The 27616-nt window shown below is 35.5% G+C and overlaps 1 protein-coding gene across 6 annotated transcripts in view; it reads left to right on the top strand.

Moving 5' to 3' along the window:
* LOC134542061 (FIGNL1-interacting regulator of recombination and mitosis-like) overlaps positions 1-27616 on the top strand; it is a 50522-nt gene that overhangs the window by 14122 nt on the left and 8784 nt on the right. For 5 of the 6 annotated variants that reach the window (XM_063385968.1, XM_063385951.1, XM_063385941.1 and 2 more), the window contains 9 exons: positions 3685-3762; positions 4610-4752; positions 10048-10205; positions 11766-11959; positions 12513-12658; positions 16334-16460; positions 21962-22139; positions 22516-22744; positions 23165-23480. In XM_063385968.1, coding sequence (XP_063242038.1) covers positions 3730-3762; positions 4610-4752; positions 10048-10205; positions 11766-11959; positions 12513-12658; positions 16334-16460; positions 21962-22139; positions 22516-22744; positions 23165-23480 — 1524 coding nt within the window. In that variant the 5' untranslated portion in view covers positions 3685-3729. The remainder of the gene's footprint in view (positions 1-3684; positions 3763-4609; positions 4753-10047; positions 10206-11765; positions 11960-12512; positions 12659-16333; positions 16461-21961; positions 22140-22515; positions 22745-23164; positions 23481-27616) is intronic. The other variant, XM_063385958.1, reaches the window with a different exon arrangement.

The raw sequence follows: 27616 nt of genomic DNA on the forward strand, positions 1-27616 counted from the left end.
ATTTATGGGCCTGAAAATTTTTATCGAGGACCTCATGATTTTTTAAATTTGAATGTTGGCAGGTCTGTAGGAAGGTTTGAGGCCTTGGGACATTGCAATGGTCAGACACGGGACTTGCATTCCAGAGCACCCACATTTGAATCTTTAGCCTCTGTTCTACATGCCATAATTTTTTTTCTTTATTTTTTCATTATATCTTTTATTTAAGGACTATTTTTAAAATCTTAACTGATACCTCTTTTGCATTTGTTCTGCCACAAATATTTTCAACAATGTAATATCATGGCTGTAAAAAGGCATGCAAGTCTTTGTAATTATCATCACTTGCACAATTTTTCACACCCATAATTTTACATGCAGTGAATATCTGTTTAAAATATTTGTGGCTGGAAAAAAATTCCAAGTAGGTATCTAGCTAAATTTTAAAAATAACACTCAAATAAAAGTAATGACGAAAAAATTACACCTATCCCTCACTTAGCACATATAATACATTCCTAAAAATACTTGTGTTATTCGAAATTGTGTATTCTGAAGCATTAGTTTCCATAAATAGCAAGGCTAATTTATTTAATGTGTTCCAAAATTGTGTAGGAAAATATACGTTACGTAATATAAATGTGTTGAATAACACTCAACTATAAATATGTCACACCATTTATCTTTATATGGCTCTCATTGCACTTTGTATGACAAATACGACACCGCGTAATGGGAGATATATGGTTATGTACTTTAACGTCAGTCGGCTGGCTGACTTGCCCGCCCGGGCTTAACCTTCAACTCACGTCGCGTACCTTTCCAAACCATCCTTTACTGACATTGAAACCAATATTACTGTCCAGATAATTACATTTTAATTTTTCAAAAATTAAAGTGCTTATTTGTGTTTCACCACCTGGTTCACACCAATCCTGTCAGGCCAATGATTATTTTTTTCATTGCAACATAAATTTTAACAACCTTTTCCACGGAATAATCTGTTCATTTCTGTTCCGATATCTAATGTCAAATATATTCCCGCTAGTACAACCAACAGCATCAGACTTATATAAACGTTTGATAAGAGTCCTTATTTCGTACGATTGTGCGCACAGTTGACTTTCTTAAAACTAAAGTGCGACCAACATAAGCGTGGCCTTCATGACAATCTGCGTGCCGTAATTCTTCTAGTTTTGTCTCAAATACTTGAACACAATGCATTATGACTGATCAAGCATGTACTGTTACCGGCAGCTGAATGGGCACACGTTGCTTTTGTTTGAGTGAATTCTCTGCCACTGGCTAAACTGATTTCTCGGCCCGGTTTGTGGCCAGGCGACAACGGTACGGCACGGCGGCATATGCACGGACGTAAAAAACATTTGGTTTTTTACACTCCATAGCCGCAATTTAACTTGCCATAGCTGATGTTTGTACAACAACCGATAGCGTAGACATACCTGTACGCGCATCACTTTACCCCTTGTTTGGATAACTGTATCCAACGGCACATCTGTTGTTTACAGAAGTTGAAACAGACTTCGTGACTTTTTTTTTTCCTGCCGAGATTTCATGCTAACTGAAATTTACAGACGTGCTATTCAAGACTGGGGCAGTAAAATTCACATTGTGCTAAATGTATCCGCGCAATCTGAAGACGTGCTAAGTGAGGGATAGGTGTACAAAAAAAAATTTCAAATTTGGCATGTGAGATGGTGCCTTAACTGACCATCCTTAAGTTGACTATCCATAGTCTCCCGAGATCACTCGAGGCAGACGCCGTGGGCCATAGCGGATTGCTGACTCATTACACCGGTCTGTGACATCATCAATGAGCTGTAATACACTACGTAAAACAATAAACTTGGAAGATTAAATACAATTCAGTTGCAGAAAATGTTTTCCCTAACTCAGGTTTGAGTTATCTTTTTTAAGTAGATTTCAAAGAAATTCCACCTATTGTAGCTATTACCGTGGTGCGAATTTCGGACAATTTTTACTTAGTTTTTCGTTTCATAGTCCATAGACCCCAAAACCATCGCCAACTCAAAAGTTTATGTATGTATTTATATATGTATATATAATATTTTGTGTACATGATAACTGTCACAATTTTTCACAAATCACTTCCCAACTGATACATAAAATCTAGTAGTGGAAAATCTCGGTGGAGTTCATTAATGGGCAATATATGACCAAATGGGTAGATGTATGGAAGGTTTTTTCAAAAACAGAAATATTTGCTGTAACTCCCACAATAAAGAAAATATCACATCCGTTTGAACATTCTGTAAAAATCATAATTTCCTTCGTAGGCACAAAATCGAATTCGTACAAATTATGTATTATCTTATAATTGTTATCTAAAACTTTTGTCTGAAAAAATTTTTGACAAGACAAATCATTGTTGCAGGGGGTTGAAAAAAATAAAGGAATAGAGTTTAAGAAAATTAATAATTTGCATACCATGTACTTTGTTAAATCCATTCTGTTTTATTGTAAAATCTTAAATTATTATCAACAACTTTAGTTTGAAATAATTTTTTACATGCCAACCATTACTGCAAGGGGTGGAATAAATAAAGGTTAAATGACAAAAAAATTTCATAACTCCCTTCGTAGGCACACCATCAAATTTGTTCAAGTGGTTTTTTAATATTATAATTTGTATCTAATACTTGTGTCTGAAACAATTTTTGATTAGACAAACCATTGCTGCAAGGGGTTGAAAAAATGAGGGGTTACAATTTTAAAAAAATACATAACTCTCTTAGTAGGTACACTATTAAATCCGTTCAAATTATTAGTAAATTTTATAATTTTTATCAAATTATTTTGTCTGAAACAATTTTTGTTAATACAACCATTACTGCAAGGGGTTGATAAAACCTGGGCTTGAAATTGTTGATTTTTTTTTAAATATTGTTGAATACTTTTAGCTGAAGTAAATTTTATGTAACAAATCATTACTGCAAGGGATGGGAATGACAAGGGTGGAATGACAAAGAAAAGTAATTTCTTTTTTAATAGATATACTATAAAATCCTTTATAATTTATTGTAAAACTCCTAAAATTTATCTGATCTTTTGGCTCAAACAGTTATTGATGAAACAAACTATTACCGTAAAAACAAGGGGTTTAAAAAAATATATATAACTTTCTTAGTATCAAATTCTTCAGAATTTATTAATAACTATCTTAATATTACCTTAAACCTTTGTCCAAATATAATTTTATATAATGTGCACTAATATAATATTAGTGTATTAGTGAAGGGATGGAAAATAGTGTTTGGATGACCAACATAATTGTATAACTATCTTAGTAGGCATAATATGAAATTTGTTAAATCATTCAATGCTGACTGCATTAAGTTAAAAACATTCAAAACATTTTCGCTGCATGGAATATGAGAAAATGTTAAATTGATCTTTTTTGAATATTTGTGAACATATAGGTGGTTATGTACATTAAGTTCTTAAAATGTTCCAGGAGTTTATATATATATATATATATATATATATATAATATATATATTTCCAGAAGAAAAATAGGTACTTTGAAATCTACCAATGCCCGTAGGCTGGGCCAAAAGGGATTTTTTTTTACTAGGAGTATAGGAACTATTACTGAACTTCCACTGTGAGGTGAAGTTTAAATGTATGTGTAACATATGTGAAAGTAGATTATTTGTGTTACAGGCTATTAATGACATAACTGTTATTTTACAAGGGGATGTTGACATCATGGTTGGAGATACTTTAGTGAGGCACATTAAGGTGAGAATTTTGAACATAATTTTTAGCTGGGTTGAGTTGTTACAGGTAGAATATTCTATTTATACTTACACATTTAGAACAGTGAATTTGTATATTATGTAGAAAAACTACTTGTTATAAAACTACTTTAAATGCTATCACAATAGCATATAGTTTATATTGATACATTTATGTAAGTACGATAATAACTGAAACACCAAGATTTAGTTTTTTCTCATAAAATACATTAAAAAAATATTTGTCATATCTTTTTAAGAGTTTGTGGTATTTTGAAACAGATAGAGCAGAGAAAATTTAGTCAAAAACACAATTTTTAAATGACCCTTGTTTTGTCGTAACTTTTTAAGCTAGAAAATACTATAGAGGGGGAAATTGTTGTTTTTTCCATTTACCCCACTAGCATTTCGTCACTGCACTGTTCACGATTTTTTGCCTCTCTGTTATCCCCATTATCTAAAAGCAAACCATAACTCCATCATTTGCCATAATTCTTAGACTTAAGGAACATAGTCTTGAAAGGTTAAATTCAATTTATTTTCAGATTCAAGATCGATTTATGTACAAATACATTTTAAGATTCTAAATGTTATGAAAATTAAGGTTATAATTTATTTTGGTGCTTTTTCCGTGGAGAACTGAATGTACTGCAAAAATAGACCAGAACACAGTATTATCATGTATGATTATAAACACACAATTTATTGGAAGAAATCTTGTTATTAAGTTTTAATTAAATAGTAACACAAGTAACACAAATAATAATAATAATAATAATGATACACAAATGCAAATACTCTGAAGTTTGCTGTTTTAAAACTTTTATTTAAGTAGTTGAATGTGGTTTTAGGTATGCCAGGATGTACTGGACTGCCTGAGTTCAACCACTGAGTATGTTGTATCTCTTTGCTCTGTGGACTGCATCTTGGTGCAAAGTGTACCTGGCAACGTCTCCTTAGTACTGACACAAGCCTTCAAACACTGCAGACAGAGGTGAGATAAAAAAGAAATGACTCAAAAATCTGTAGATGCACAGTGATTCTTATTGATGATGTTGGGGGATCCAATAGCAATCAATTATAAATTCCTAAGGTGTTTGCTTGGTAAATTAATTATAGCATTGTAATCTTTGAAGATTTAGAATCACTAGTAACTTTTCTTGTTAATAATCACTTTTCATTTCTTGGAGGCACCTTACATGGAATGCCATGCAAACTTTGTTCACTTGTGAGATATAGGTTCATTATATGTGAGTACTGTACAGGAAGTTTGGAACTTACTGGGCATAAATTAAATGGGTAGCAGGGAATATGAAAAGAAGCAATTTTTGTTAAAGAACACGTTCGGAAACACAACCCTGGAAAGTTACAGGCATGAACATTAGTTCCGCACAAATTTGGCTTTGGGGGGAATTAGACATAAATCCACTACCTGAGAGGATGTGAGATCGCAGTGCCATGTAATGCTCAAATGCTCCGCGGGAAGCAGGCAACTAGGCGGGCACTGATGTTTAGATTTAGCCATGTGCAGTTGGGTGTACATCATCCTTCGTGATTAAAATCTCAGTGTGAGTCAATCGCTGGTTAATCTGTTAGAAGGTCTTCCTATTCGATACACTTGTGTGCTGCTGCTTCTGCTCCAATTTTTTTCGCCTGCCTCTACATAACATGCACATGAACCATCTCTGCAAATGTGAAGTGTGACTTGCTGTTTTTGTTCATAAATTCTGTAATCACAGAACCGTACTCACTAAACATGAAAATGTACAACAGGCAACCATTCACTGTGCTGTATGTATGGTTAAATCTAAGCGCCTGCATTCAATTTTTCTTAATTTCGGCTAAACAGGTACCACAATCTTGTCCTAGGCTTTCGTGGCCAGAGTTTTTAACAACTTCGTGGCTTTTGGGTTGAGAGCACGTCTTAGTAAATAATGATGTGCTGGAAGTAGTTAAAAACTCTGAACATGAAAGCCTGCAATCAAGAGTTAAGTCTCTGTATGGGGAGAAGATAGTTGCTGATTCCAGACAACTAGATGAACTGAACTTTACTCAGGAGAATCCTGATTGGCAAACCGTCATCCGATAATGGCTGCCCACAGGGACCAATTACCAATGGTCATATTAAATACTTTGCCAATAAAACTAGGCCTTCTGTTGTTCATTGCACTTGAAAATGGCTGCAGCATGGCCAGTTGAAACTTCAGGCACATCATTATTGTCTCGGACATGGTCTGAACCTGTCAACCCAATAGCCAAGAAGTTCATCTTACTAGAGTGTGATGCATTCTTAGAATCTTTGTAACTAAATAGGTAGCATGTCACCAATAGCTCAAGAGTTTCTGCAGGCTTAGCTCTAATTCAGTTAACATTAACAACAATTAAATCTTAAAATAACATACATACATCATAAGACGAGAATGTATCGTATAAACGTTGCAGTGTGTAGGAATGAAACACAGAGTACTTATTTGTTAAGAATCAAAGGTAACAGTCAATAATAATAACCTAAGATTGCTATATAATTGGTTTGTTGAAACTAATAAAAGCTTTTGATGCCTTAATATTGTTAAACATTTATATTAAACTTAACTGGATTCAGAATGCAATAATTTAAGAGGTGCTGGACATCACATCTTGACTCAACTTCAAAAAGCACTCTGCACATAATTTCAATTACATCAAATATTTTATTTTTAATATTTACATTATTTTCCTTGGAAATTTTGATAAGGGAATAATATTTCAGTTTGTTTATCTAGTTTTTACTAAAGTCCTTTCTAAACTACTTTCTTTTAGGTATTTTGGTAAAAGAAACAGTGGCCACTTGTGAGCTAATCATAAATTATTAAATTTTATGTAAATTTTATTTCATACAATTTTTCTAACTTCTATTTGGTTAACAAATCCCTTCAGAAACTTGGAGGGTGTTCTTAGAGAACTGTTTTGTAAGTTGTTAATGTTTTTTAATATTTGGTGGTTACAAATTTTAAAGTTTTATGCCCATATACAGTAATTTAGAATTTTTTTTTTTGAGTTGATGGGTATTGTGATCTGCTGTCCTCAGTTTTCTAGAATTGCTGGTGGTGTTTGTGTGAAATCTATTATGTTTTAATGACATTATTTTGTTCTCAATGAATGAATAAGAGTATTCTTAGACTTATGTCATTAATTACAGTCAATATTTTTTTTATTTTTTTCTTTCAATGAGATATTTTATAATTTGTTACTATATGAATAATTTTTAAAATGTAATATTAGAATTCTTTTCAACTGCCAATGCATTATATCAGTGAAGAGCAGTTGTGTGAGAAGCTATGTTGTCTAGTTACTACTACTGTGGCATATATGAGGCGTTCAGAAGACAATATGAAAAACTCCAATTTTTTAAAAAGGCGACAATGGGTTGCATCAGTGAATACTTGTAAGTGGCTAAGACGAATAACTCCACAATTAAATGGTTTGCCGCTAGAATGGCGCCAACTGCTCTGGCAACTGAATATCTTACTAGTTGTTTCAGTGACCAAAGTGATTAACTCCACAGCTATTTTCAACTAACTTCAGTCTGCATTGTAAACTGCTGCTTAAAGACATCTTTCAAGTATGCAATTGTTTCCAAAATAGACGTTTAATTTAAAATGAAGATGAAAGGAAGGTAATAGAAACTAAGAAGTAGCTGCATCTTCCCAAAACTGTCAATGTCTGTAGTGTATTACAAACGTAACTTTTATGTTTATGATTTTGGTATTCACGTTTTTAATAATAAAAAAGCTTACATGTATTTATGACCTGGAACAGAGGTTTCGTTAGTTTCACAGAAAATGAGCACTTGTCTAATAAAACACCTGATTGTTCATGGTCATAATAGATGATACCAAACATATTGTCATGTACTCTGACTCATGCGGCGATCAAAACCACAGCAATTAGTTGTTGTCCCTTTGGCCCTAAGTCTCCCGGTCCCCGACGAAGCTCGCCCTGTGAAAGTCATTTAGCCCGAGTAGCTCCAGCCGGAGAGTGGTGAGTTCAGGCCTAACGTGGCCGCGACCCGGACTCCCCGATTATAAACTGAAAACAATCTCGGTGCAGTAGAGTAGCTGATGACTACCCTGTGGTACACGAAGCTAATCGTGATAGCTCGACCGTGCGTAAACGTGCTCGAGACGTGTGCTTGCTCGCGGAGCGGAGCGGAGAAGGTCTGCTCCGCGCGGCAGCTAGATAGCGACTGAGCTCTCCGCTCGCTCACGCGCGCCGCTACACACGGGTGGTGGAGGAGGGGGGGGGGTGAAGCCGGCGCGGGAGACAACGTGCTCGCGGCAGGCCAGGCGGCGGGTCTACAAACTAATTACACAAGCACTGAATAACAATATCAGATTAATTACAAAATCAAATACAATGTTAATTACGGAATAAGCATACATGAGTTACACAGATACGTGGCCGTCCGTGAGCGGTCCTTATAACATAACGTAGGGCGCATGACGGTGGACTGGTATGGCCTCTACGTCTAGGAGGGCACGACGACTGTCGTCATAGTTCTTTCTCTTATGAAATATCTGCAAAACCAGAGTGGTGACACTGAAACTATTCACTTAAAGTGCTTTGTGCCAGGACATACGTAGTTACCTTCTGATTGATTCAAATTTTCCCTTATTGAAAAATGAACCAAAACTAGTAGCAACATCTTTTCTCTGTGGGATTGCTATGATATCATTCTTGGCTACAGGAAAACAAACCAGTATTTCCTTACAGAAATGAACCATAAAGACATCCATTCAACGGAAACCTTACAAAAATGTATCACCGACAGGAAAAAAAAAATTTAATAGGTGATCCAGTTAACTGGCTGACAATAAGATGGATCAGAATTGAGAAGGCTAAACCATTTGCTATCAAATATTAAACTACTTCCTTACCAGAAATTTAATTTGGAAAAATTAATATCTGAAAGAAAAATGGAAACGTACATCCTTTAGAAAGCCTAGCTAATGTTCCACATTATCTTCTTACGGCACATCAAGACCGATCTCCATGGAAAAAAAAAATTATGGACCTTTTGCAGTTAATACTATCACCAGTATTATAAAAACTTGAAGACTGCAAGAGGTATCTTGCAAGATGAACCTGTCAGTGATGACAACTGCATGATTTACACAGAATAGAGACAATGAACAAAATTTTATTTGTATTTTAGTAATTTGTATTCTTTTTCCAAAACCCAGGCTATCAAATGTAATACTTACAAAAATACTGATTACCTTTTTATATAAAAGAGTTTTGTACTGTGTGTATTTGTTTAGTATAATTACTTGTACATTTACAAACCACTCAAAAATTTGGTCAATATCTTCCAGTTAGCAATGTGACTTAACTCCAAACATAGTGGTTTTTGTATCAGAAAGAGATACATTGAAATATTTTCATATATTTTTAAAATTTTAAGTAAAAAAATTAATGAGTATTCAAAATTTGCTAAAAAATATTATAGACTTGTTATAGTCATTATAGATAAAAAAAAAAAAACTGTAACTGTTTGTACTGAAAGTTTTCATTTGATGTAGTTTGTCGGCTTGGCTTCTGAACACCTCATGTCAGTAGTAATGTAAGTTTTTTTAAATACATTTTTTCAAACTTTAATTTTTTTTTTTATTTTTTTCAAAATTTCCCTTGAAAAATTCCTGTGTCTGCCACTGGTCACTACTGAGGGGAAGTGTCCACAGTAAAGTTCTCTAAATTGACTAATGCTGCCAGTGTCTAAATACATAACATGAGAGACTAAGCCAGCTCTGATAAAATTAATATGGTCAGTGTATTTCTATTGTTCATACCCATGAACTGAGTGCATTTTTAAACCATAGTGGTTGGTACAAGGGTCTTATCTTACATCATATAAAGAGGTTAATGTATGGTTTTGATACATAACTTCATAATACGTAGTTTGCAAAAAAAAATAATAACTTTAATATTGGTTCATATAATTGTTGCTCTCTTGAGCACTGTCTTAGCCCATAAATTGAGTACATATATAATTTATCAGAGATTTTGACTACTCTTAAGGTATAGTGTAGACACCATTGCCATACCAAGTTTAATCAGTGTCCTGCTGAACCCTTGGTTGTATTTACACCTTGAATTATTTAGTTCAAAGCTAAAATATTATTCCACTGTGTGTCTTTTAATAAATGCTCCCTCTGTACAAAATATGTTTATGTGAAGAAGTAAAGTATTTAAGGTCTAGCAACTGAGCCTACTGTTTCAACAACTGTGTATCCTCTTTTTGATTGTCTAGTGAGTCGCTGTACGGGGCCATGTTTGAAGACATGCACGAGATGCTCACGATGCTGTTCCAGAAATGCTCTCGGCTGCAATCGCACTTCCTAACCGCTATGACCAGCGTAATCAAGTTTAATTGTTTTTTCGAAGATGAGCTGGTTTTATTGACGGAAGGTATCTTGACTTTCATTTCAATTATTATACATGAAATATCATCGTTCCAACTATAACTGCAATAAAATTCTATTTTTAATGTTCATAAAACTATTTTAACAGTTTCTGATGTTCTAAGAGCCTCTGCAATTGACAAATTAAATGTATTGTAGAAGCTTTTTCCTGCATACACTAATAAAGTTGTTTCTGTTGAAATATTCTTTTTGTCATACTGTATCTCCAAAAGTCTTCCAGCTGTGTAGCAAAATCCTCCAAATTCACACAATTAGAATAAAATTTGTTAATGTATTTTACTATTTTGCATTAAAATAATAATGTACAAAATTCTAATTGTTTTGGTTTTTATTATAGAAAGTAGTGAATGAATAAAAGAGCTAACAATTAATTCATGTGTGTGGAGTAACTAGTGTGTACAATGCACTATTGTACCTTAAGAAACTTATCTTCAGGGTTTGCATTTAAGTCTTGACCAGTAATGTTTGCCATCATGAAATTGGATTTTCATATAGTAGATTGCTGGCATTTCTTCATAGTTCTACATCATGTCACTTTCAGAAAAGAGCAGCGATCTAGAAAAATACAGAATGATGACTCTTTTGGTTTCAGCATCATTTACAGCTGTTGACGGCAGACTAAAGAACTACATAGATAAAGAGAATGCAATTGTGCGTAATATTTTTTGAATGAAGCATGGGTGGGTTTTCAACTTTTTGATTCTAAAAGTTACGGCTAGTGATGATGATGAAATAAATATTTTTAGACAATGTAATTTTTGTAAATACGTAAGCCCAGAAAACAGCTGTGTAATTTTGTTTTGCCTTCTTGTATTTCAAATCATATCATAAACATGGCCAGAAAATATGGTATATACCTCCAAAAGGGTCTTTCTTCTCTGAGTATGGGTAGCACCTATAATTTTGGGCATAAAAATCCAACATTTTCACTCCAATATGAGTCTCACCATATATTTCTCTTCAGTAGAGTTCCATAGATGTATGTGTGTGTGTCTACACACACACACACACAAATTTTTGTTCCATGTCTCAGCTTATGGCAATGGTGTTGACCCTCACCCCTTTTTTGTCTGCTTGTTTCTGCTTTATTACTGAGCAAGGGTGTGAGGTGTTATTCCTGCCTCTCCCCCTCCTTTCTTTATGACTTCTCTTAGCCCAACACTACAAAAAAAAGATAAGGGAAAAGAATACTATTTTTTATACCCGTGTTTCCCTTCCCATATATTTATATATGAGGTTACATCTGTAATTTATATTTCCTCAGGCTCATTGTAAATTATGGATTAGTATATCCTCTTATAAAGTCTCTTGATAGTTATTCACCACTGAGCTGTTTTCCAAGTCTTTGAATTGAAATAATTCACTTAAATTTACCTCAGACATGCTTTAGGATTGTTTTAAGATTGTCTGTTCGACATCAGGAGTCATCAGAGATGGTTTCTCTCTTGGCTTGTACAAGTTCACCCTTGATCAGTCACATTGTAGTTAGTGTTGGGAAGCTGCATTGCAGAAGGCGTGGCTGATGTGTAACTAACTCATGCCGCAGTGCTGGAGTCCATGTCGGAGGTCGGTGACCTGGCGGCAGCTCTGGACATCAAGGCAATGGTGGATGTGTGGAAAGGCTACACCCAGCTCGCGGAGGCGTACTGTGAACACCTCAAACCACGGCTGGATGTCGCAAAAGCTATTGCATCTCTCTCTCAGCAAGTTGTCACCAATTTGGAAGCAACTGTGTGCTTGGTAAAGTTAAAGGGCAGGCATTTTTAGTTTGGGATGGTTGTACAATGTCGGAAAACTTTGATTATCTCTCTTACATTTTCACAAATAGAATTTTATCATATCATATCTAAATTATGAATTCGTATCACAAAGAGTATCTTGAATTTAACCCTCATTTCTGAATTTAGGTCTGAATGGTCAATATTAAAATAATTTACAAGAAATAAAATATATTCACTATGGTGTTGAATTTTATTTACATGATTACATACGGAAGTACAAATATCGGAGCTGTCAGTTTTGAATTCTTGAATTTACTACATTTCTTTCAACATCTTTTCTTCAAATCTTTTTCCTAAACTATTAAACATTAAAGGTTTGATGGAATTTGGGTCCATACCTTGATGTATAAATTAATTGCTAATATTTTGCCAGTTTAGTTTTTACGTGAAATAAAATATGTACTTTGGTTACAAATAAATCTGAGTAAAGTTTTTAAGCAAATGTTGATTTAGCCATGTAATTTACTGGAGGATAACCAAAATAAAATGTTCTTTTGTACTTATTTTTTCAGGATGCGAGTGAAGGAAAACTGATGACAAGGAACATAAAAGTGATCAGTTTCCAGCTGAAGGTGATAATAAAACTGTGTGAGCAGTATGCGGACTACTTGGGGGACTGCCACGAGCACTTAGTAGTGCTTCTAGTGTCCCTCTACAGGTGCGCACATCTACAACCACAATAAACAGACGGAGTGATAGAGTTGCATGCCCATTTAGGCTCATTGTCTGTGTGGCTTTCCAAAAGTGAAGGGAAAAAAAATTGGTTGTCTGTAAAGTTGGTTTACGGACAATAGTTTAATGTGACGTCATAACAAAAACATTGATGAAATGATTGCATACTTTTATGAATAAAATTGAATAATTTCTATTTTAATAATAAAAGAATGAATACTTGAAATTATACTAGTAATCAGATTTTTAAAATTCAAGAATAATTAACCTTTATTGCCGAAATTGTTGTTGTAATAAGCAATGAAAACCACATTAACTTTTCACTTCACTTTATAATCAGTCGACGAAACAGTTCACGTGTAGATGACTTTTAAAAACTGGCGTTTTAACTATAAAGTTTAAATATAACTATGAACAAGTTTTCATATAAATAAACTGTAATCAAATATCTATCATCAATTATATGAATCACCATAATTTTTTAGTCAATTGTAACATAACCTATTATTACTGCACTCGCCGACAGATGCTACTTTTTTTAATAATAAAAGAATAAATACTTGAAATTATACTAGTAATCAGATTTTTAAAATGCAAGAATAATTAACCTTTATTGCCAAAATTGTTGTTGTAATAAGCAATGAAAACCACATTAACTTTCCACTTCACTTTATAAACAGTCGACGAAACAGTTCACGTGTAGATGTAAGTTATGTGCTGCCGCTGTCTTTCTTCTCCTCGGACGCATAGGCCAATCGAGTGGAAGAGAGAGTGATGCGGCACAAGCGTACAATGAGCGTAACGGGACACAGCGTAACGGAACAATGTGCAAAACGGGACACTTTTCGTGCGTGCAGCCGGCGTTCATCGATTTATTAAACGTTGTCACGTCAAAAACATATTTCATCAAACTAAACAGTAATTAAGTCTGTGTCATGTAAAACTGGACTCACAATGATCGATAGCTAGGGACAAGATCAAATTGTGACTTGCGATAAAACCGAAATATCACCAAAAGCATGTCAATACACCTTATAACATCAAAATGTAAGTTAATCACCATACAGCACCAAAATGCAATTACTATCATGAAATTAATCAGCATTTTAAATCAAAACTTAACTCAAATCACAAAAAATGTAATATTCATTCAATGTATTAAATTCAATGAATGTTATGTATTCAAGATGAACTTTTTATAAAAATGTATGTACTAAGTAGATTGTGAATCTGTTTTTACTCTTATTTGATTTTATAATTGTTATTAGCAACTCGTTTGTACATTTTTCATACAAGTATTTGCAAATTTATTTTTATTGTTCTGAGTGCATCATCCCTTACTCAAAAGGACACTGTTTTGGTGTTAAGTATCATAAAACATTTATGTGTCTTATGTGTTCAATAATATGCTATCTTTATGAACAAACATATTTCATAAAAAATAATAACAATAACACCGAAAACTCCTGTTCAAAAAAACAAAATTACCCTAAAAATAAAAACATAAAATCTTGTTTCTATCCATAGCATCTGCCTGCTACCCAGCCATCTGTCCATTAGTCACGTGACCTTAAGTCAATCAGACGGCCCAAAAAAATTCTATCCATCCGTTAGTCAAAACCTTCCCACTTCTAGCTTTGACGTTTGGAAATGTCTAGTTATTGCCTTTATTTTAAAATGTTTTTAGTATGATTATTTGTTTAACTGCTTCAGTATTATGTTTTTAAATTGATTTTGAACGTGTTTTAAAGTTCGGCATTTTAATAAAACATTGACCACGAGACAGAAGTGTAATTCATATTGTGTGGTTTCTCGGAAATACATTTAAATAAATATCAGAGCAAAAAAAAAATGGGTTTAATGATTTATAACATAAATGCTTAGTGCACACATGATCGAACTAACAAACCTTTACAAGATAATTATTTCAAAAATGTAAGTTTTCATGTCCGTTGGCAGCATCCAAGTGGAAAAACTATAGAGCTGTGCCGATACGAATCAGCCGGTATTTAGTTGAATCTGCATTTCTGCCGATTCATGATACACTTGTTAATTTTTGACCGATATTATTGCAAAATTAAAGTGCCTGTCATAACCTACAAATCCACCAGTACCTTTTCACTTTTCGTACTACTACATACTTTGAACATCACTTCTTAGCTACGTGTGCCACCTGTACAAGTTAACTTAAACATCCTATGTTTTAATAACGTTCTTGAATCTAATACATTGTAAATAAATATATCACCAGCACTGTAAAGTTAGATAAGGACAAAAACTTGCTTTATTCTGAGCATGGCTACCACTGCAAACAACAGAAAATACAAACTGCTTTAACTGCAAAGAAATGTTCATAATATCGTAATGGAGACATTTTTTTAACTTACTTACTTAAAGTTTTTAAAATTAAATATAAAAAAAACCAAATAATATAGGGCTTCACATAACGTAAATTACTTTTACTGTTTCCCGTGCAAAGCGTCCACATGAAACGCATTTCCGTCTAAATGTTTGGTACCTTAAATTTTTGCTGCCGCACGCGTTAAGATGGTATTGGAATTCCCGTTCTTTGATTGTAAACATGTACAAAGTCTTGCAATTTTTCACATTTTAAATTAATATTTTTAAACTTTGTATTTTGTAATTCAATACATATAGGTAATTCTTAGTTACCTATTATTAAATAATCTTATTTTATATAATTATTTAAAATGATTAAATTTTCATTCTCCAATAGTAAATTCATGTTTTAATGAGCAACTATCGGGTCGTCAACAAACAAATCATAACAAGCTAATACGAGTTCAAAAAGTAGAGGTTATTTTCCATTTATAAAATAAAATACATGTGCATTTGCATTGCATGCTTTTCTTAGAATGAGTTATTTTGGGTATTTTAGTAAATTTATAAAAATATTTTAACCAAAATGTGTTTATTCCTGTATCGGTTCGGAATCCTTGAATGGGCAACAGTTTTATCGGCATATCAGAAAAATTTTGTGAATCCGTACAGTTTTAGAAAAGTGTGACAGACATGCGGATCATGGCTTGGCTTATAGACGGACGGATGTGATGGATCATTGAGTCTCCATCTTAAGTCTCAAATTTATCGTTTCTCAAAAGTAATGCCAGTGGTAATCATTTCCTACGTGTCATGTACAGAGCATCACATGATGATTGTTTAAGAACACATGAAGCTGTTTATGAATGTTGTTGACAACAAGAGTAGCAGAAGAATAGGTAGACCATTAACACTACTTTTGAGAACAGTCCGATTTTTTATATGTTACATGACACAGACTGTAATGTAGTATTAACATGGTTAAATATGAAATGTATTTATTCAACATTGGTGTGGTCGTGCTATTTTACAATATAGTGGACAGCCATTGAGTCAGTAGTAAATAACTAATCAATATGGTTTTTTTTTTATGGAGAGTATTCGTGGCTTCATTTACAGTTTATTTGTTGTTGATCAAATTCCTCCATAGTCCATAGTTAATACATGCTTGAAGTGATTGGGAAAGTATAGATATCAATGATGAAACTATTGCTAAGCTCGCTATTGACCTAGCTAAATGATTTGCTTCTTAGATTTTATTTTTAGATTTTTAGCTAGCAACAATAAATAACAAATTGTTGAAAGATGTGGTGGTGATTAGGTTGTCAGGGTGCGGACTGCAGTTGATGGAAACTGCTACTGTGATAACGGAGGTTGTCGACAGACATGCGGGCATTGCTGCAGAGCCGCTTGTCGCAGCTCTGGTGTCCGACATATCGTTCGCCCAGGTAAGTAACATGTATGCTGCGGTGGGTGTGTAATGTAAGGACGTGGATTTTTACTGGCTGTTATGGTTGTCAGATAGGTAATTAGATTGAAATAAATTCTTCTGTGTAACTGCACCTTGAACGTAATGAGATTCTATTTTTTTTCATACAGTAGAACCTCTTTAAGTTGAACCTCGATAAGTTGAAAACCTCCCAAACTCGAAAAAATGTTGTGTTCCCTTCCATTCAACCCCCAAAACCTCCGTTGCTCGAAATCTCAACCCTCTATTATTCGACATAATCAGCGAGTCCCTCCAAGCCATTTTGGTACAGATTTTCCCTCCATAACTCGAAAAATTAAATTGGACCTCTGTATCTCGAACATAGCAATGTTTTATTTTACAACCTTTACAACTCGATTATTCGAAACTTATTACCTCTATAGTTCGAAGAAAAATAAGTTACCGACTTTAAGAATTTGTCGACAATGTAAGTACACCATTGTTTCTTAGAAATCAATTTAGGAGTATACAATAAATAGGATTACCACGAATTTATGACTCACGTGTTTGCTTGCTTTGATTTCATTCGAACTTTAACAAAGCAAGTCATTTTTTGTCGACTGTTACGACTGCTACACATCAATTTGTACAACAGTTTACAAATAAAGTTGTTAAAACATGAGTGCTGTGAAACGTAAACTGAAAACTTTTGAGTCTCGCTGAAAAATTGGAAGTGCTCGAAGCTGGGAAGAGCTGTCAAATGAAGAAAGATGTTGCTGAACAATTTGGCCTGCCAATGAGTACTCTGTCAACAATAATAAAAAATGAATCAGACATCATAAGAAAAATACAAAACGGTCAAATTATCGAAATTGTCAAATTAACAAAATTATTGATTCAGTAGCTCAGAAAACCGATACTAATGATTTAGATGACATAGAAAACTCGAACAATACTACATGAGCTCCATGAGTTTCCATCAAAGAGGGAAGAACCGCATTGAATTCTTTACAGAATTTTATAAAGCAAACCAGCAACTCTGAAGAACAAGAATTTTCTGCTCTTTATACCTTAGACAATGCTATAGACAGAGAACAACCGAATTATCTAAAGCAAAAAATAAATTACTGACTTTTTTTAATGCCATATTTTTTTTATTTGAAGTATGTTTTGAAATAATGTTGATTCATAGTAAATAAAAATATGTTTCTCACCTCTGCAACTTGAATTTTTATTTATTTTACCTCTCTAACTCAAAATGTATAAGAATGAATCTCAACCTCTTTATGTCGAATCAAAATCCGCTTAAGTCAAAATACTCCATAAGTCGAAAACTCTATAACTCGAATTTTTTGGCATTTCCCTTCGAGTCCGACTTACAGAGGTTCTACTGTAATTCACTTCATCTCATCCCAAATGTTGTAGCTTAAAGAAAGTTTACTAGCATTTGGACTTTGGTGTTGGTGATTGCTACTAAGTTGTAACTAAAGTGAGAATATGGCAAGCTATTGAATTACTTAATACAATATATTCACCTGCTATTCACAAGTGTGTTGGAATAAAGTGTTGCTTTTCAGTGGCTGATTCAGAAGCCAGTGTGTGTAAGGGCTCATGATTATATAGTGACACAGGTGGTTTTGAATTGTCCCAATTTTCTCGAATCTGAATCTCGATTTTGAATACCAGAGAGTACCTCGAATATACCCATAAAATCCAAATCTAGGTAGGTGTCAAGGGTTAAAAATAAAATAATATACAATATTTGAAAAAATATTAGCTATAATTTTTAACCCTTTAAATGGTTGTTTCACAAAATAAGTATCCAAAATCAGTATTTATTGTGATTTTATTCATGTTAAAAGTACAATATCTTTGGGGAATGGTAACAGGATACTGGATAGTTACAAAGGAAAAAATTAACCTGGTTAACTTCAGAGTTTTTTAGTGTTCAATTTTTTGATTTACTATATTTCCTCTAGTATTTTTTTCTAATCTTTTTCCTCAAATTTCAAATCCTTTGAATACTAAGGATTCAATGGTATTTGAGAATTTGATTGCCCTATCTGTAGTAATGATTCTAGATAAGCTGTGAATGTTGTCTAGAATCACAGTCAAAATTGAACATGAACAACTTGTTTGTTTATGCAAGTATGTTACAAGGGTCATACAATAAATTATGAGACAAATCTATGTAGCTCAAAAATTGTTTTTTTTTTTAATCAAAATAAAACTTTAACCTATTTTTCAACATAATCCCTCGCCAACATTTATACACTTGTCGTCGCATCGTTCCCTTAAGTTGCATATGCCCCTGGCATAAATTCTTTTGGCTGCTTTCAGAGCTACATTTGCACCTGACTCTTGACTCTGTTGGAGCCAAATTTTCTGCCACATAGAGCTTCCTTAAGGGGACCAAACATGTGTAATTCTGAGGGGGTGAGATCTGGTTGGTAAGGGGAGTGTGGAGAATCTCCCAGCCCAGGTTTTGAATGCATTCTTGCGTTATCTGTGCTGTATGCGGCTGTGCATTGTCGTGAATCAAAGTCATACCTTTTTTCAAAAGTCCATGACATTTAGTGTGGATTGCAGGCTTTAATTTTTTTCCAGCGTATCAGTGTAATATTTACTGTTGATTGTTTGTTGGTCTTCAAGAAAATTGCACAAAATAGGGCCTTCTGAGTTTCAGAAAAGTGTAAGCATCACTTTACCAGCAGATGGCTGGGTCTTGAATTTTTCCGCATTGGAGAACTTGTGTGTTTCCACTCATGTCTCATTGTCTGTTACAACTCTTTCAAAAAAAGGTTCTTTCTCAGTGGAACATCGAGCTTTCAACTGTTTCTTATTTGAAGTCTCGTTTCTTAGTGGGTATCCGTAAGTTGTCTCAGCACCCATCTTGCGCAGGTTTTTTATTGCAGTTTTTTTAAATGATGTTATGAACAGTTCCAACACATTGCAGACATTTTCAACAGTGATTCTTCTGTTGTCTCGGATTATCGCGTCAGTGTGAGATTCAAAAAAGGAAGAGGCAACTTTGACTAGTCAGCCACTTCGCTGCTCATCACAGATATTTTGCGGCCACTTTTAAATTGTTCTACCCACTTGTAAATGTTTGAACTGTTTAAACAATTGTTCACATAAACTTTTAACATCCTTGCATGGATATCACTCACTACCTTTAACACCTTCTGCGACTAAAAATCTAATTAGCACGTTGTTCTTTCACAGTGCAATTCTCAATCAGACGTGACATCTTGAACTGACTGATTTATAGGTTATGTTTACAAAATCTTGTCGAACAGCGGATCAGAAGTCATTGCAAGGATGCCAACTTAAACTTTTGAAAGTTTCACATTTATTAAATAAACCATTTTTTGAGCTACATCGATTTGTTCATTACTTATTGAATGGCCCTCGAGTTGATGGGCCGGCAGTTAGAACTGATGTTGAGTGTAAAAAATGTTCTGAAAGTTTTAAAAGAAGCTTGAAAGCTGACATTACTATTTTTTTCAGTAGAATGAATGTGATAATCATAAATTTTTTTACAGTAAGGGTATATTATAGTGTGTGGCAAGAAATAAACTTTAAAACTGAAGTATTATTATGAATGTCTGTGATTAATATTCAAAACCAACAATCTACATCCTAGAATCATCCTATATGTAAGTAGTCAACCACGTACCATCATCGAATTGGTGATATGCATCCTCAGTTAGGTACTTTTTTTTTGTCAAAGTCTCAGAAGAATTTGCCCTGCAGGTAATATTAATTTTCACGTACATTTTGCAAATTATATATGGATAAAAATAACTACATTATCTACTCTAAGCTCAGAAGTTGTAATGATTAGATTCATGTGAAGCCTATGAGCAGTTGGGGGTTTCTGCAGAATCTCAGTATTGATTATTACAAACTCAGGTAGATGCTGAGTGTGCCAAATATGTGTATACCTTACCCTTTGTAAAACATTCAATGTCACAAAATTATTGTGATTAAAGAGAGGTTAATCAATGATTTGGTTGATCTAAAGTGAGATTGTACATAATGTTGACCTGAAATACTACATATGTATTTTTGCATCACAACTTAAGGCTGAGTTTATTTGTATTATACATACAGTAGAATCCCGCCGATGTGACCCCCCTCTGATGCGTCCATTCCGTTTATACGACCGTTTTTTGAGAAACCGTGAAAATATGAGCAGAGAAAGTCGAAAATTTGAGTAAAATCGGCTGAAAAACAAGTCTGTTACACTTTGTTGGGCGCTATGTGTTCACGTTTATCTTGGCGAGAGCTGTACTGTAAGCAGGCAGGCATACAAAAGACAGCTAAAAATAGATACCACCCTTCTAGACTGTCATCGCGGCAGTGTCTAGCCGAGCTCGGCGCGTCCACTATCGCACGAAAAGACGTCTCAGCTGTCATGTTATCTTACCCGCCTGCACGAAAAGCCGCTGTGGTAGCTGCTGCGAGAGCGTAAGAAACTCGTCCAGCCAGCATTCTCCTCCCCTACCACACCGCGTGCGACAAAAACCAGGTTGTATAGTCCATTCTCGGTAAAATAAATATTTTTATGGGCTTATATGACTGTCCTTCGCCATTAATAAATACTTTATAAGTTTAAGTTATTATGATACAACTTGTTTATTCATCACACAGCAGTTTCTGCTGAAAAATCACTAATACCTCGAATTTTATTGAATAGAAAAATTTAGCAGGGCCGTAAATATATATATTTTACTGCATAGTTACTTTTCCATCTGCATTCCAACGTGTTTTTTTTTTTTTTTTTTTTTACGCTGCGAAGGGACGTGGGAAAGATAATTGCTTGAGCTGTCAAAATAAACATCGCTGACGGCAAGGGCGGCAGCGCATCCTGTTGGTCTGTCGCTGTGATTATCTACTCCAAAAACATGTCACAGCATTTCAGGATAGCATTGTTCTTATATCTTTCGTTTATAGCCGAATGTTTTCTACCTGATCCACACAAGTTCCTTCGCCACAATTTTGAACGAAAATAACCACCAGCCGGCTAGCATAGCCGAACTCGCGCGACGCGAATTCACTTAGCATAGTATTTATTGGAACCCATTGTTCGGGGTATGCGAGTCCGAGGTGTAATATGAATTTAAAAAGTTGTCTTTTTTACACCATAGACTATTTGAATATGAAATGTATGCGAACAAAGGCGATTTTTTATGTATTTAGATATATTTGGCGGGGGGAAGGGGGGGGGGGGGTAAAAATTGGCCCGAATTCTCTATTGCGACCATTCCGTTTATAAGTCCGTTTTTCCGGAAACCGTGAGGGGTCGCATCGGCGGGATTCTACTGTATTGTTAATATTTTTGCAGAACATAAATTTTCACTCTTTTAAATTTCCAAAAAGGGTAGGGGGTTTTAGCCTTTCAAGGTACCCTCACACTTGGATCCGCCATTTTTTCCTGTCTGTTTGAAAGAAGTGTCACTGCATGGTTTTTCTCTTTGATAGAATTTTTACTTATTTTTTTTATGTGGGTTTCAGAAATATTTTGAAGGTATTGAGCTGAAAGAAACTGGCACAGGAGCATCACACTTGGGCACAGTGCTGCTCTCTGTTGCTGTGCTGAAGAAGCTTATTCACGCAGACAACAATACAAGAAAGTTCTGGTTGAATGATGAAAATAATATCTTCAGGAATGTGTTCCAAAAAGTTGGCAGTTGTAAGTAAGCTGTTTGTAGGGCATATTTATCTTGTGTTGTCTTTCAACACACTTGTCACAAGTGAAATCTTTTATGCTTAGTTGTGTGGCCATGTTATTAATACTGGCTGATGTTGGCATAACATAGAGTGAATGGTTCAGTCCCATTTCTAAGCAAACTAAAAACTATGTCATTTGTTTTTGATATTTATTTGGTTAATTTAAAGTTAATTTTGAGCCTGTTTAAAAAGGGTTATTTTTTTATAAAAATAAAGCTGCACAAGAGTGTGTGGTTTACACAAATCCAAGAAGCTTGCTTGCTGAGTATCAGTTACGGCAAAACTTTAGTGAAAGTACGGAGAATGGAAGTGACAGGTTGTGCTGTGTTTTGTTGCAGTGCACCTGGAACTGTCGTGGCCCCTGCAAATTCCTGGCATAATGTCGGGAGGAGAGCCCCAGAGGATGGTAGACTTGTACGAGCATCTGCTGACTCACCTCGCTGGCTTCGTCATGTCCGTCTCTGTCGGCGAGTTCCCTGGCGTGGAGGGGGTGTTGCTGGAGAACATTCTGCAAGCCAATGCCTGGAAGGCCTTGCTGGCCACTGACTTGTGGTGTATCGTAGCCAGGTGCGTAGGTGCGTTTTGGTACCAGTTTTTGGTATTGGAAATTAGCCAGCCTGTGAGTATTATATGCCTGTCAGTTTTCTGCTTCAAATTAGTTCTCTGATCAGTAAACATCATAACTAGAGACAAGATTATATGGTGAATTACAATAAAACCAAAATAACACAGAAAAGCACTGTAACCCACTAAGAGACTGAAACCATAGAGTTGAATGAAATCCAACAGTCACTGACCAAACTAAAATGCAGGCAGCATAATGTTATGAGTAGTGAGATTGGAGAAACAGGTTTTGGATTTTTTTTATCTCTCCTGTATAGTTTGTGTACTAAGACTAAGAGATTTGGTTTTAAGACCAATGATATCTAGTTAAGAGAATAAAACTGAAGGTGTGTAAGGCGTAGCAAAGTGGTGCTACTGTTCTAGGTACGGCAGCGCCGACCTGTGCTTCCAACACGTGTGCCAGTTATCGTCGGTGCTGGAGCGCCTCCCAGCGGCGGAGAGCCGGCCGGAAGGAGTGTTCCTCGTATCGCTGCTAAGGAGGCTGTTCCCGCTGCTCTCGGCCAAGCACGTGGCGGTACTTCCAGATGTCCTCCCCGTCCCGGAGCACCTGGGCGTGTGGGCAGTCGTCCCGCCCGCTCTGCTGCCCACGAGGGTCGCCGGCCAGCTGCAGGGGCACTTTGCGAGCTGCGTCGATGCCTGGCTGGAGCAGCCTCTGTCCGTGGACCTCTACGAGGCTGTGGTGAGAGCCTTGCTGGGACTTGTCTGCTTCACTGCAGCAACACACGACTATACCAGCCATGGCCATGGTCGGACCAGGGTTCGCACCCAGGTCTTATGTCTGTTACCACTAAGCCACCTTGCTCCAAAAATTAATGATTAAAAAGAAACTTGGTGAAATAGCACTTTTGATTTTTTAATACCACTTATTATGTTTTTAAAAATACCATTAATATTAAGTTCTGAACATAGGAATAGCAGGTTAAATATTCAACGAGGATCATATGTGTAAGTAAACAATTAAAGATGTCCAAGCAACGCTAAAACTTAACAGTTTTTATGCAAATATTAACAAGCAGGAGCTGCAAGCAGATGCATAGGTTGCTGTTTATTGCATATTTGCTCTTCTAATAATGCCTAGTGTCTGTGGGAATGCCTGGACATACTAATGGGGTATGATTATAAACACTTGCAACTTTTCATCATTTTTAGATAAAAATAAGTAAATATCTGTTGTGAAAATTATTTTGCAAAGTATTCTTATAACAGTGTTTCCAATACAAGTACAGTAAGTCCTCTATTTACGTCGTACCGATTTACGTCGTTTCGGATTAACGTCGCTAATGTTTGAGTACTCATGTTTCAATTTAAGTTGTCGCCGATTCACAATAACGTTGTTTACAATGACCGTAAATCTTTATTTTAACCAAAACACCGTATATAATTAGTTTATAATTCTTTGTTTCCTTCGGTAGTTAATTTATGCTATGTAGCGTAAGCTACACGTTCACCGCCTTATCTTATCATACATCATGAGGGACGCTTCCTGCTCTCCTCTGCTCTCCGCGCGGTGATGCAATACTACCAGCCCGCCCGCTCGGCCACCCACGTATCTCGCACGTAGAAGTGTTATCTACTTCCCGCAACGACACAGCATTTTCTCCTACCCCTTTTCGTCCAACTCCTTGGCACTTCAGTCGCTATGATATCATTGAGTTGGCCGGAGTTTTAAACGTGCCGTTGTTACGTAAAATGATATAATTTATATTGTTTGCGACTTAAATTTAAAGTAGTGTTTCTCATGAAAAATATTTTACATTGATTTTTATTAGAATTATTCCCGTACGTAAATTGTAAGAATTGCGCCGCGCTATTGTATAACCTCTTTTAGGTGTTTATTACTTCATGTGATTATTTTAAATCAAGGGCTCTCAATGTTTGTCATACTTATAGTACTTTTATTGTATGTATTCATTTCTTTTGACTTTGTTCTTACCAGCCTCCAAAAGAAAACAGTTGTTTTCTCCCGCGAATGACTCAAAGTAAAATCTGTGTAGCGCTAAACCACTTTGTATCCTTACACTTTGAATGCATTATGCGTTTATATTACGTACAGTATGTACTATATATCTGTTTTTTATATTTCAATCAATAAAGGTAATAAAGCAGCTGGTTAAATAACCATTCTATAAAGCTGAGAAGTACTAGTTGGACTTGTTTCCCACGCTGTCGGTTGTCATTTGCTGATAAAATTGCCCGTTGTCACGTCTGTATGCCAGCGCTTCCGGCCGACCTTGGGCCGTGGCCGGCCGGTGGCATGAAACATGGCTCATTTTGCGTCGTTTCTATTTACGTCGCGGTTTTCAGGAACATAACCCCGACGTAAACCGAGGACTTACTGTATATCAGCTATTTAGCTGGTTATATATAGCTTCAAGGTCAGAGTGACCTGGTTTGTCATATTATTTTTATCACCGATAATACTCTGATAATCAATTTTGATATTTAGTTATTTTATAGAAAAAAGCCATAACTGCATTTTTACTTATTTTCCCATTATTTGCTGCGTTAGTATTTGCGGAAATGCATTTTCAGTAGTTTTTCTTTTAATATTGTTTTCATGCCTATATTTTATGTTTGTGTTCAATTAGAAGCTTTTAATTATATATTATGTTTCTAGATGATTAGATGGTAGTTTATCACTATCAGTTACAAAGACGTACTGGCGCGTTCTGTATGTATTATGATGGTAAAATTACCAGGTGTTAGTTCCCATGGAAGGTGATATATTTATCAAGGTTTAGTGAAAATCAGAAAAGACATTGTAATTTTATGTATGTTCTGTACAGAAATGCCTAGATGTGAGTATAATGTAATTTGTGTAGTACTGTGTCCTTGTATGAAGAAGCTTTGTGGTGATTGGCTGACGGAGCCAGGCAGCTAGCTACCTTCCCCCCTGCATAGTTGTACATAGTTGCATTGCTTCATTAGTTCATTGCTTGATGTGGACTAAGTAGGTCGATGTAGGTAGTGGCTCATGCCAGTTACTAATAATGCATTAAGTTACACTGACTTTACAACTGTGGTTCGGGCAGCGCCGAGTATGTAACCTTTTTTTGGAAATACGAACTAGAAATTTTATGACTACAGTCGGCGGCACTCAGCCCACGATGGAGCTGTACTAATGTTGTTTCAGCTACCATCCCAAGGACACGTTTTTTCTTGATTGTACCGTCGACGCCAAGCGACATCGGGACTTTTTCTCAACATGTGATTTGTATGGGTGGATTAAGAACTATTCAGGCATCATAAAATTAGTAAATTACGTAATAATTTTGTAATGTTGCAGAACCCTGCCCTCCTAATTAAATAATTTTTCTTTTAAACTATTTTCATGAATGTAAATATTTCTTAAAAAGTCTTTCTAATTATATTTTACCGTTTTCATGTATTTTAGGGTTGATATTTTTCACTTGCTATGTGTTTTAAGAAGGTATTTTGTATTTTAACAGACATTTTCTATCATTAGTAATTTTTATGTAATTATTCACAAAGAAGTCGCTGTTCTAGATTTTTACCTGTTTAGGCCTACTTTTTCAGGTTTTTTCTCAATAAGTTTAATTTTGTAAAGTAATTCGTATTATAATTATTGTTCTTAAATTGTATTAACGTGTTGTAATATAATTATAAATCACGGGACTGTGTCTGGGCTTGTGTGATGGTTAGAAAGAGAGGCATGAGAGGCCTGTAAGTGGGAGTGAGAAAGGAACAGTGCTTCCCCGCCAACCGAGATAAAGATGGTAATCCCCCCCCTGCATGGGAACTGAGTGATAACTGCTCTCTCACGGTGTGGGAGAGAGAACGAGAATGGGAGTCCCCGATTTCGAGGTGAAATTGAAAAGAGATAGATCAGGGGAAGCCCAGAGTTGTGTATGTAAAAGGTTTTTTCATGTATTGTAACTTGTTCTGTGATTGGTTTGTATCTGTAAGAGTGAATGAAGCGTGCGTGTGATTGGTCGGTGAGGTCATGTGACGTCTACTCCCTGCGTGGAGGAGACGAGTTCATGAGATCACCAGTCGTCTGTCGAACGCTGGACGAGTAGGTCGCGTTCGATGGCTTCTCGCTAAATTATCATGTAATTTGCGAAGAGATCATTTCACGTTGGTGGTCGGAGCCAGGCCTATATTTAAATCAACCTAATTTTCTTTTTTTTTGTTTTGGATATAATTTAATTAGAAATTTCGGCCACCTTCGTAGGCATGTTGGCTCGGGGCGGAATTCGTTTTCGCTGGGTGCGGTTCTCTTCGAGGTCGTCCCATTTTTTGTACTTGCAGTAAAACATTACTGAAGGACTCAATCTACGCGATTATTTTCCGGTAATTTCTCGTCATGCGAGCTACCAGCAGTTTTTCGACGGGCAGATGTATGTGGACTGAATGAGTAACCTCTTTTGAAAGTGTTTGGAATCGTCTGTGCATCATTCTATTAAAATAAAATAAAAACATCAAAATTTGCAATCGGCGTTGAACTGTTTATTTTTTGTATATAACGAACCGTTATATTTGGCGCCGGCCGCGGGGCTTGAATTTGGACACGACCCTGAGGTTAAGACGGACATTTTCGGCAGTAAATAAAAAATATAAACATTCTCAAAACAAGTTTGCGACTACGATAACCTCAAATAACAACAATCTACGATAAATAATGAACAGTTTAGAAGAAAACGGCAAAGTGTTTCCAGAACTATCGGCGCAGCTGAGCGGCGAAGGCGGTTTTTGTCCGCGACGAGAGTCTACGAGCGGCTTCAGCGAGTGAAGTGTTCCGGAGAAACGACGAAAAACGGTACTTCGAGGGACAGAGCGACCCAAGGCACCGTG

Source organism: Bacillus rossius, chromosome 1 (assembly GCF_032445375.1).
Source record: "Bacillus rossius redtenbacheri isolate Brsri chromosome 1, Brsri_v3, whole genome shotgun sequence".
Classification (NCBI taxonomy): Eukaryota; Metazoa; Arthropoda; class Insecta; order Phasmatodea; family Bacillidae; genus Bacillus; species Bacillus rossius.